This window comes from Homarus americanus, unplaced genomic scaffold (assembly GCF_018991925.1).
Source record: "Homarus americanus isolate GMGI-L3 unplaced genomic scaffold, GMGI_Hamer_2.0 scaffold39155, whole genome shotgun sequence".
NCBI lineage: Eukaryota > Metazoa > Arthropoda > Malacostraca > Decapoda > Nephropidae > Homarus > Homarus americanus.
In genome coordinates this window covers 10,150,985-10,163,134 of record NW_024737042.1, presented here as the reverse complement: position 1 = coordinate 10,163,134, position 12,150 = coordinate 10,150,985, and the positions used below count along the sequence as shown (strand labels likewise).

Genomic DNA, 12,150 nt, shown 5'->3' with positions numbered 1-12,150 from the left:
GCGGTCGTTCATTAGCTCTCTACTCCATGGACAAAAGCGAATGTATCTTACGCTTGACATTAATAAGTAATGTTATCATCTATTGTAACGATTTCACCTTGTAAATGTTTAGATTATTATAATAAATGAGAACCACTGCAATTAAGTTGTAAGAAAATCAAAGGGCACAGACGTCATCTTCAACGTATATTGACTTGCAGTTAAGGCAATTTTTTAAATATATATTTTTACATTTCCGAGTCAACTCTTCTTTATAGGTAACTGAAAACTTCATTTTGTACTCACGATTTCCTGTTATGATAGCTGGTCACATTATCTGTTCCAAAGGTGCGACAGCTGTAAAGGTCTGGAAATAAATCGCGAATGTGTCAACGCTGAGTTGATCCTTCCAGTGGCGCGTTACGGCAGGACTGACACAGGCTTGGTGAGTCAGTCCAGTGAGGCCACGTGTGTCGTTCACACGTTACCCAGATACCTCACACCCACCGCTGGGGACCTCGTGAGCACACTTCCACGCGGTAGTGGGGGTGTGTGGTGATATTAACAAAGTGGTGGTTGTGTGAGAGGAACTTACTTACGTGTCTCCGGTGGAAGATGTTGCCCAGTGTTGTGTTGGTGCTGGTAATCCTAGCTGGGCCCGGTCGAGCAGGTAATATCGTGCAGTGATTTTTAGTTGCAGGAAAACAAAGCAGTAGGAAGTTGTGGTGGTTCATGAAATCACGGATTAGCTAAACAGTCCAGAGAACCTGCATTGCAATAAACCCTGAAATCATGGGTATTTCTGTGGTCATATGTGTTGTGGGGCCTATGTAAGATATTCAAGGATATTTAAACATTTTATCTAAATAGTTTCTGCCCTTTGAACCTCCGGGCGTCACGTACTATCAACTTGTACTTCTTGAGTTGTGTTGATGGTAAGTTTTTGTGACCCTCGGTTTCACCTCCAGCAGTGGGAATGGTGACTACAACGACGTGTAAAGAATTTTTTGATCGGTTCATTTTTTTAAACCGGAACAAGAAAAAGTTTACACTTGGAGTCGTTTATTACATCTATAAACATAACACAAGTTAATACTAGGAAATGATTTCAACTTAGTTCAAGTACTGGCGACATTGTTAAGTTACAGGCATGAACTTTTTGCACTCAAGTTGCACTTTTCAGTCTTAATTAATTAACTATGGTTATATAACATCTTGCCTGGGTGTTAAGTTGAAATACACACACACACACACACACTCTGGTGAGACTGAAGATGAAATATATAAATCAAAATATGATAGATAAAAATATAGACATACAGTACCTGTAGGTACATTAGTTGAATAAATATTTAAATAAGACACGGGAGAAAGAGACAGACAGACCGCTAGCTAGACGAACGTATTGAAGAGAATGACAAGACATTCCCCAGTGAGAACACTTACGTATATTAGATTGTTCCGTAATTGTAATTACCATATAGAGGTCTTCCTCGTTAATTAGGTTTTCTCGTTTAAACGCTGATAAGATAAACGGTACTGACGTTTTGTTGAGTCATGGGAAGGGGCGAATATACGAGTATATTGTGACATGTTCATACTTTGTACATAGTGTAATGCAGTGGCGGCTCGTGAAAAATAAAATGGAGGGACTGTAAGCCTCACACAACAGTAGGATACACAAATTTGACCTACCTCAGGTATGAGTTGTAGTTGATGTCCACGAATTCCCAGGGCATGGTAGTAGTGTTGGTGGTGATGGACCAGTATTAATTGAAAATAAAGTCGGCGTGTCTGCTCTTCGATGTAGCAAAATTGTTTATTACTATTTCATTAAAATCCTTTATTTCTGTTATCATTTTATTTTCAATGGATATCACTGCTAAAGCAGACAGTCTGTCAATAAGCATGGAAAGCAGAATAAAGTATTTGCCTCGTCACAACCACAGAGCCATAAACACTCATGTTAAACTGGCGTGTATATTCTTTGTTCCTGCTTGTACTGTTCTGTTCAATGGATAAAACTGGTGTAGGTCTTCCTCTTGCTTTGATTTCAGTCTTTTCATTTAATGTCAGCTGGGAAAAGTTGATGTTTTGCAAATACTTCACTCGATTTTCCATCGTCAAAGGGTAATTAAAGAAAGCACGATTTAACCACACCGTCCACACGTTGTACGAGACTGAGCTGCTTCAAGTGCGGCGGCGGCGCCAATTAATAACAGACATGAATCGTACAGCATTGACAGCAACTATGAAAGTAACTTAAATTTTGGTCTGATTTTAATGAAAATTCACTTAGCAACGTATTGAAAATAATTAAATAACATATAAAATGATATATTTGTTGGTAGTGTATTATTCAGCTGTCTCTCTAAAGGAATCATACGCCTGGCAGTGAGTGTCTGGGGGGACTGCAGCCCTATGCACGAGCCGCCACTGGTGTAATGTACAAGCAGTGTACAGTGCATGGTGTAAGCATACAAACAATGTACAGTCACAGATGGCAGGTATACAAACAATGTATACACATAGACTGTAGGTATACAAACTACAGTGGTGTACCTTTTTAACTTCCATGAGCGTATACTGAATCATGTGAAGGTATTTTGAGTTCTGTGAACGTATTTTAGACCCGTGGACGCATTGTTTGTTTATGAACGTATGAGTCATTAGAGGTCTCTATACCTAAGTGTACTTTGGGTCTTGAGAAAGTGGAGAAAAGACCTTTGTGGTTACAATTATTAAAAAGTCGTATGTTTTTCCCCGTGTGTCTGTGTTCTTGGTATTTTTCTGGTTATTGTGACGCGACACTGAAAATTTGTTGCATCAAGGCTTCCGGAGGGCGCTAGTTTACCGTCGACCAACCCACAAACTCGTCGAGGCTTCATGTACTTGTAAGGTGAACTAACACGACAAAGGTACGAACGACTGTCACTGCGGAGGGGGGGGGGGGTAGGTTAGGTTATCTTTAGTGTGATTTATCTTCAGGTGAAATAAGCTGGGGTGCCTAATCTTCAAGTGATCTCAACAAACTCAAATGATTTTTTGTCACATTTTAGTGTATTCCATTCAGTGTTATATTTCAGTGTAGAGAAGCAAGTGTGTGATTTTAAGCTACTATAAATAATTTAATTTTGCTATTGAAGAATTTTGTAGATACTGTTGCCTTTCTCAATTAAAAATCTCATTTCTTAAAAAGAAATATTTGTTGAAACATATTTATACATAGTAATAAAATATTAACATACACAAGCTATGTTCGCTGTTAGTGGAGGCTGTTATAAATAATTTAGCATCCATTACAGTCTCATCGTAAATCCTCAGTGGCATTATCATGTAGAGCTTCTGAGAGTTAAACATTTACTGTTGATGTTGTTGATAAATGTAATATCTTCAACTACTCCAGACCATTATACTGTAATACAATATACTTATATAAATGGTTTACGACACATGAACAGTGATTCTAAAAAGGTACACAATGAAAGTCATTCATATCCGAGACTACCGTAATATTTACCCTGACAGCGATACACATCTTTAATATTTACCTTGTCACAAGAGAAGGTGGTGAGGGTTTAGTTATTATCCTCTTGTGTTTGAAAACCAGTGGACTGATGTTTGCTAACTTAAAAGTTGTAGAAATTAGCCTTCAATATTTTTAATAAACACTTTCTAATGAGACCAGTTAAGCATGTGTGAATCTAAAGAGGCTTACCGATGCGCTGAATGAATTGCAGTATAAGACTTAAGTGGAGAAAATACGCCCTTGTATGTATTTTTTCTGAAGATTTTCATATCATTATAGGAATTACTGTATGTATCTGCTTTTAAGGCAAGAAATAACACACACATACACATTATATATATATATGCAAGTTTTTTGTAGATGCACGGAATAACTAAGGCGTTAACTTTCCCGGACTGTCATTAAAAAGTACGACATTGTACCGCGTCTTGGGAATTGTGCAACAGTCTTCAGAAAACAATAAAATTAGGAGAACTATTATTTGGACACAATACGGAAAGAAATAATGAAGAAAATATATATAAAATTATGGAAAGAAAGACAAAAAAGGAAAAAGTCAATCAGTCAACAATAAATAAGAATAACACAAAAAATCAGGCCAGTTGTAAAGGTAATTTCTCCCAGACTCTGAAACTACATTAGGTGTTCGCATATTTGTACACGAAATACGACGAATTTCAGGTTCGTTTGTCTTAATTTTTGCACTTACAGAACTGTAATCAACTTGTTCACCCTTATTTAGAATATCTTATGAGTAATGATATTAAGGTTGCAATCATATTTTAGTAATTATCAATAGTGTTAAGCCAAAGTCACCATCCGATAATGAAATCGGACAGCGTCCACTTAAAAACGGACTGATCCAAAACAGGTTTCAACTAGGCGCAATCCTTTTAATTTTTTTCACGCCATAAGTTTGTTTTAGGTCCTATCCAATATACTACCGTATATATGATTATTTTTATTATATCACAGTTTTTTATTGTCTTACATGACCCCCACATGCCTTCCATGCCCCCCCACTGTTTTAGTGGGAGAAACTCACTGATTGGTTGTTAGCTGTCATGCGCAGTACTCAGCAGAAGCGTCTGCGCAGACAATAGCTAACGCGTTAACTATTCTGTGCATCTAAAACACCTTACAATAAACGCCTAAACTTTCCTTTAATGTCTTTAGGTCCCACTCTCGACTTTTAGAATTTTCACAAAGGTGTGTATGAGTGTTAAACACCTGTGGCTGGTATATATTAAGACATTTGATAAGAGTGCTTACACTGTTGAGGGTGTGAGTTGCACACCGTACGTCTTAATCCATACCACTAAGAACAACTTTCAACATAAATGAGCACCGCTTTTACCATCTTGTTACCATTGTATAATCTACGATTATGTTTTCAGGCGATCCGCGAGTGTGCTACAAGTGTCGAGCTAAGGATCATTGCCTGGATCTGGACACATCAGCTATCGAGACCTGCTCACCCGACGTCAAGCTCTGCGTCAAGAAGGAGACCTTCAGCAGGGTCACAGGTGAGACTTACAACTAATACTAATGAAATTGGTAAAAAAAATGTTAAAATTTGGACATTTTGTTGTAGCAACAATAACTTCCAAATTTGAGTATGTGTTTGCAGGAGTGGTTGTAACAGAGAGGTACTGCTCGGGTCGAGATATACTGGACTCTGGCAAAGAACTGGTGGAGGAGAAGTGTTATCCCGCCAATGAAGAAGGACGCCGCACTTCTGCCACCGTCTGCTACTGCTCCGACAACTACTGCAACGGGACACCACCTCGTCACTCCCTTACAATTGGCCCACTACTCCTCTGCCTACTTGTACCCGCTCTGATGTTGTGACCAATGCTGGTATTATGCTAAATGTGAGACAGACAAAATTGTATACAAGTAAAATGTATTTGTATTATCTCATTTCGGTGTTAAAAACACCTTATGCTGGTGATATTGCTTTCAAAACTAAAGAAAATAACAAAAAATATATAAATTTAAAATTATTTTGCTATTACCCTGAAAATGCAAAGTTGTCATTCGCTTCTACTCATATGATGTTCACCCAAAAAAATGAGATTTAAATTTCATAACCAGGAAGTATTTAATTTATCATAAATGCCAGCAACAACTTCAATGCAGTGTTTTCTAGTTTAGCATAAATACAACCCACGTGGATAGTGTGCCTTGAGTTGTACAGGAAGATGAGCATGCACCTGTCCCCACCAAAGGATACAGCTCCCCACCGTCAGTCTGAGTGGGTTACCGATGATGGAGGGCGGAAGTGATTGTTATAGATACTTAAGAAACATTTGTTTTTATTTAATAGTGATTTATTTGTTCACACGTAAACAAGATATCTGACGAAGTGGTTACCCATTTCATGTTTGTGAGGCTGTTCAGTGAGCGCACAGTACAGTAGGTGATCACTAGAGCAGATGTGTCGCCCGTACGCTACTGGCGCAATGTTTGAAATTTACCATTTACTGAGTTGGTTAGTGTGTGTTAAATGAGATGGTTTTAACGTGCTGTAATATAATTCGGATGAAAATGCCTACCTACCAAGTTTAGTCTTTAGTAACGTGTAGCAATAACTTACAAACAAAGAGCGTGATAAAAGTTTATTTATTGATATGTGTTTTTGTTATAATATTATTACTCTATATTTCAATGTATGGAGCCTAAACTTATAGCGGTGTGGTACAGTGTCATAGCTTGATAATGTGATATAATCATCTAACTGAATACAAAACTAATCCATTCATATAATCGAGACAAAAATTTACTCTTGAACAAATATGATAGATGTTCAGTATGAGTGTAAGAAATAAGTAGCGTAAAATTTTAAACGAGTTGTTGATGCTCTATAAATTTCATACTATAAAATGTTTTTCACTTCACCTCATTCAGTCATCTACTTCATCAACTGCACCCTAAATAGATTTTATAGTCGATGAAGCGAACGCACTAAATGGCATTATTTTAATTATTATAGATTAACTTAAATTACTGGTTTATATTTGTACATTAGTAACAGGTGACTGATGCGATGAATTTAAACCAGCAACTATACTGTGATTCACGGGCCAAATATACCCTGTATTTTATGTGCTATGTTTATGTAAGTTGAGGATGTTAGTGCATAAACCCATGTTCATTCCATATAAATAAATAATCGAATCTCATTTGGAAGAAATAATCATTATTCAAATCCTGTATAGTTAAGTGTGAATAGTTCTTGGTAAATGATGTGCCTTAATTAATATTAAAGTTGAACCGTCATGAAAAATCTCCCTTCTATTCAGTTATTTATTTTGTACTGCATTTTTCACGACTCGTATTATAGATGTGTAATAGTATAATTATATAGGAGGAATTATGAATGATGGTACAATTATGTGGGAAGTATTGTAGATGTGTGTTGGTATAATAAGAAATATAGCTGTGTGTGATGATATAAAAGGAAGCATTATAAATATATGATGGTATAATAAGAAATAAAGATGTGTGATGGTAACTGCATGAAGTACCTTATGTCTATCAGCAGGTCATATTATGTCTTCGTTCGCCCACGTAAGGTTTCATCTGTCACTGCGGATCTGGGTAATAATAATATAAAAAAATAGGGTGGTATAAACTTGGTTAAATTCAAAAGTAATGAAACTCGGGAGTTACCCATTACACTTTCCAAAATAGAAGATCTCTTACCAGTCGCATTTCTGGACGCAAACATTTTGCCAAATTCTAAAACAGATATGCTAGGCCTCACCATTTCCTCTCATATGTCATGGAAGCCACACATCCACAACATTACTAAAGCTGGAAATGCTGTACAGATGCCGTAGCTACTTCACTCCTGAGCAGTTGCTTCAAGTTTATTAGGGATTCATTCGTCCTAACTTGGAGTACTGCTCTCATAATATGGGAGCAGATATTATCTGGGGTGGTTCTCTGTCCAACTGTTAGATAGAGTGGAATCAAAGGCATTTCGTCTTATTGACTCTCCTCCTTTAGTTGATAATCTCTCTTCCCTTTCTCTTCGTTTACAGAATGTAAGGTAGATTTTGGGCTCGTAACACTTGTCTTGCCTGCAGTGCCCATGCAGTTTCTGTGGCTGTCGGTCACTCTAGAATAACCCGTCATAATACAGCCAAACTGTGTAATGCTCTGCCTTCTGTTTCCATCCTCTTACAATCTGTCTCGCTTTAAAAAGCTGGTTTTCCGGCATCTTCGTGGTGTAGATCAACAGTCTTTTTCTCTTGTTTTTTATTTATTTATTATTATTTTTTTAAATATACTTTTCACCCCACCCCTTGGCCCCGTTGTGGGTCGATGACCTGCCAAGGGTGAGCTGTTCCCCGAAATAATAAAACATAAATAAATACCTTTATGGATGACAGCTCTCATCGCTCCTTCCTCCCTATAAATTTATACTGTGTCTATCCTTTCTTTTAACTCCAGATATTTAATTTGTATAATTAGAAAGTGAAAACAGAACATTACTGAATAAAATATTTAAAACAAAATTTTAGGCGATCATATTTTGAATGCGTGGGTCATTTTCTCAGGACTATTAATATTCTTGTTATTTTTTATTACAGTAAACATTCGGGTATAGCATTGATTTTATTTTCTATTATAGTCAGGACAATACGCGTCACTTTGTAATCCTCTTTTCAAAAGGGTATTCCGGTGCTGCATCCTGACGATATTCTACTGTACTATTTGTGAGGAAATTTTGATAATTGAAAACAGTTTCTTGCTGTCAAAGTAATTTTAAGACGTGTGTGTGCGCGCGCGCGTTTTAATTAATCTTGTTATTAGTACACATCGACGTAACTTTTTTATATACTCTTGGTTTTTCTAAATAATATTTAGCTTTCCAGGTATACAGACCAAAAAGATGAACTGTATTATATTTTGTACAGATTTGTTATGTATATATGTGAAATACCGTTGATTATTATTGTTTTATAGATAAACTGATATATCACATTTGAGTTTCCTTCTAATAATATTCCTGAGAAGCAAGATAATAATTTAGATATAGATAATTGATTTTTAGTCTTCATAAACACCACTTTCCATCTAATTACAGTAGTAGGTAGTAGGCAGCTATCAAACAGGGAGGTACTACCACCTGGGAAGATATTGGAAGCATAATGTGTTGTCTAATGGTAGACCCTGCTGCCATATGTGACCAAGTCCCAGGGTACTGATCTGACTTTCTGCCTCATTTACACACAATTGCAGGGTCTCAATTGTTTCTCTTACTATTGACAACACCGTGTTCATATATTATTTCTCACTTTTTATCTATTTTTTTCATTTTTGAATTTCTTTATGGTTCTTTATTACTATTATTGTTATAATTATTATTACAGTGTTGTTATTATTATTTTTATCTTTATTTATCTATTTTTTTAAATTTTGTATTATAAATTTTATTTACTATGAATTATTATTACATTTTCGCCCCCCAGGCTCCGATGTGGGTCAGTGACCTGTGCCCGGGTAGGCTAATCCCCGTAAAAAAAAATTAAATATTGTTTTTGCCCGATCATAATATTTAAAAGGTTTCGGATCACGAGAAGATAATGTCACTTTAAGATTAACCACGTGAACGTTAACCTAACCCCAACAAAAAGAAATCGTTCGGATGTTCAATTATGAGGTGACATAAATCGGAAGGGGAGGGTAATCTTTAGGTGGGACAATTTCTAACTGACGGATGTTTCACAATACTGAACTAGACAGCGTACTGTATAGCGCAATAATCACAGGATCCCAGCGTCCGGCGGGGTACCAGGTAATCAGGTGGTTTTTATCAATCACTTGGGACAAATCACAGCAGGTGTTTTTTGTCACCAGATCCAACCACACTATCAAGCCAGCTGCATCCTCGCTAAGGTTTCCGGTATGTATTAGTGAGCTCCAGCAAATAATATCTTCAAACGTGTATTCTAAGTTAGTAAATCATTTATACTCGTCATCAGCAATTAAAACTCAATAGTGGTACACATGGCTTGGGTTACCACAGACCCAACCGCTACCCAAAGCTGTGGACTGAAGAGGTCAAGTGCCCGCAGTATGAGGTCCACGTTTAAGCTGTTTTGTTTAATTCATGTAATTTTTCTTTTCAAATTAAACCCAACATAAATTTCCATTCCTATATATTCACTTAAGATGTGTCTATTTTCGTGGTCTGGCGCACACTTTTTTAATATATATATTCATTAAAATGGTCATACCAGTTTTCATTTAGTTCAGTTTGTATGGAGATTATGCCTGTATACAGTTCGGCATCCACATCGATAACGCAGCAATAAAAATTCAACCAGTAAGTTCTTTAACCCCTATAATTATACATCCTTTCGCCCGTAATGTCCACAATATATAAGTTTATTCTGTCACATTCGCGGAATATTTACGTAGTTGATTTATTAAAGAAAGTCACAAGTATTGACAACACGAGGGGTAACCTGATGCACTGGAGGAAGAATTTAATCATTCATAAGCCAGGTGTGTTTTGTCAGGTGTGGGGGCACATTCAGTCAGTCACCTGGTTTATCACGGTAAGGTGTCTTATGTAAACTAATCGTGTAAGCAATAACTACCTACACACTTGTGAATGTGTGTGTGTGTGTGTGTGAGTGTGTGTGAGTGTGTGTGTGTGTGTGTGTGTAGCTTAATTATTCGCAAGAAGGAAGGTGTAATAATGCATAGACAAAAACTGGAGTGGAAAACGAGAGATAAAGAGATACAGAGAGAGACAGGCAGAAAAAGAAAGACGGAAAACTATCGCTGGTACAAGCTAAGCCGTGTGGGAGTGGCCATTGAGTCATTGACTAAGGTATTTATGTTCGTGATCACAACTAGCTAAGTGTCGGTAAGGTAAGACCCTCACGTACACACTCAGGATGCCGCTCACGTACACACTCAGGATGCCGCTCACGTACACACTCAGGATGCCGCTCACGTACACACTCAGGATGCCGTACACACTCAGGACGTACACACTCAGGATGCCGCTCACATACACACTCAGGATGCCGCTCACGTACACACTCAGGATGCCGCTCACATACACACTCAGGATGCCGCTCACATACACACTCAGGATGCCGCTCACGTACACACTCAGGATGCCGCTCACGTACACACTCAGGATGCCGCTCACACACACACACACACATTAATGTACAGCGTCAAGCTTCTCAGGAAGTGTGCACCGTTCTCAGGGTCTTGTGTTTATTTCCTGGTTGATCGAATGGCGAATTATGTTTTTGTTTCACAATACGTTGTAAGTTTATCCTTTTTCCTCACACTACTACTACTACTACTTTGCTGTCACTCGGAATCAAGTATGACGATCATCCAGCTATGATACAATGATATGAGTTATTAGGGATGTCACCTTGGTTGGTGAGTTTTAAGGTGACTAAAGAGGCCGATACGGGACCGGCAGAGTTGTTCACAGATGTTGCACATGTGGAGGGCTACATCTAGTGCGGGAGGGGCGGCGACCTCGTCTTTCTGGCGCTGGCGCTTGTCTGCCTCTGTTTGCAGTCGGACTAACTCGAAAGTATTAACACCTTCTCGTGTGGTGCTCCACCAAGCGTTACAGTGTGGAATAATCGTCTCCCAGGTGAGGGGTCGATTTGGCACTTTTCAGATTTGTCTTAAGACTATCCTTATACAGTACCTTTTCAGTTGCCCGCCGGCGTTACGTTTACTATTCGTTAGGTGACTGTAAAGTAACTGCTTTGGCAGTCTACTGTCATCCATGCGGGTAACATGGCCAGTCCAGCGTAGTTGGTCATGGATAATGGTAGCCTCGATGCTCCTACAGTTGCTTCATTTACACACAATTGCAGGGTCTCAATTGTTTCTCTTATTTTGATAGCACAACATACGAGTACATATATAAATTCTCACTTTTGATATTATTATTATTATTATTATTTATAATTTTTTTAATTTTATTAATATTATTTTCTTTTATTATAATTGTTATCTATTTTTATATATTTTTATTAATTCTATTACTATTATTATTATTATCATCATCATCGTAATTATTATTATTATTATTTATATTTTTGCCCCCCAGGACTTGATGTGGGTCATTAAAAATGACCTGTGTCCGGGTGGGCTAATGCCCGTAAAAAAAAAAAATCGTCTTCCCAGCGAACACGGAGGATGGAACGTAGACTACGTTGGTGAAAGTTTTCAAGTGCCTTGAGGTGCCTCCAGTATGTGACCCATGTCTCGCTGCCATATAGCAGGGTGGGGAGGACCACTGCTTGATATACGTACAACTTTGTAGATAATTTCAGCTTCCTACAGCTGAAGACACGAGTACGGAGTCTGCCAAAAGCTTTAGAAGCACATCTGATCCGATGTTGAATCTCCTCATCGATGTCTGCTGTGGTGGAAACGTGGGAGCCGAGATACCGAGAGTGGGCAACATTAGAGAGGGTAGTACCGTTAAGCTGGATGGATGGTGGAGGTGTGTCTGAACCAGGGGCAGGTTGAAAGAGAATCTGAGTCTTACTTACATTCATCTCAAGGCCGAAGTGTGCATGGGCGTCTACATAAGTGTTCAGGATCTCCTGTAGGTCCTGTTCAGTGGGAGCAAC

General features: G+C 38.0%; 1 protein-coding gene across 1 annotated transcript; it reads left to right on the top strand.

Annotated features, from left to right (window-relative positions):
* The first annotated feature begins 413 nt into the window (after nt 1-413).
* Nucleotides 414-6,693, top strand: LOC121872698. The gene is made up of 3 exons (XM_042375695.1): nt 414-649; nt 4,906-5,034; nt 5,139-6,693. The coding sequence occupies exons 1-3, from the start codon at nt 595-597 to the stop codon at nt 5,357-5,359; spliced, it is 405 nt and encodes a 134-aa protein (XP_042231629.1). The 5' UTR covers nt 414-594; the 3' UTR covers nt 5,360-6,693.
* The last annotated feature ends 5,457 nt before the right edge of the window (nt 6,694-12,150 follow it).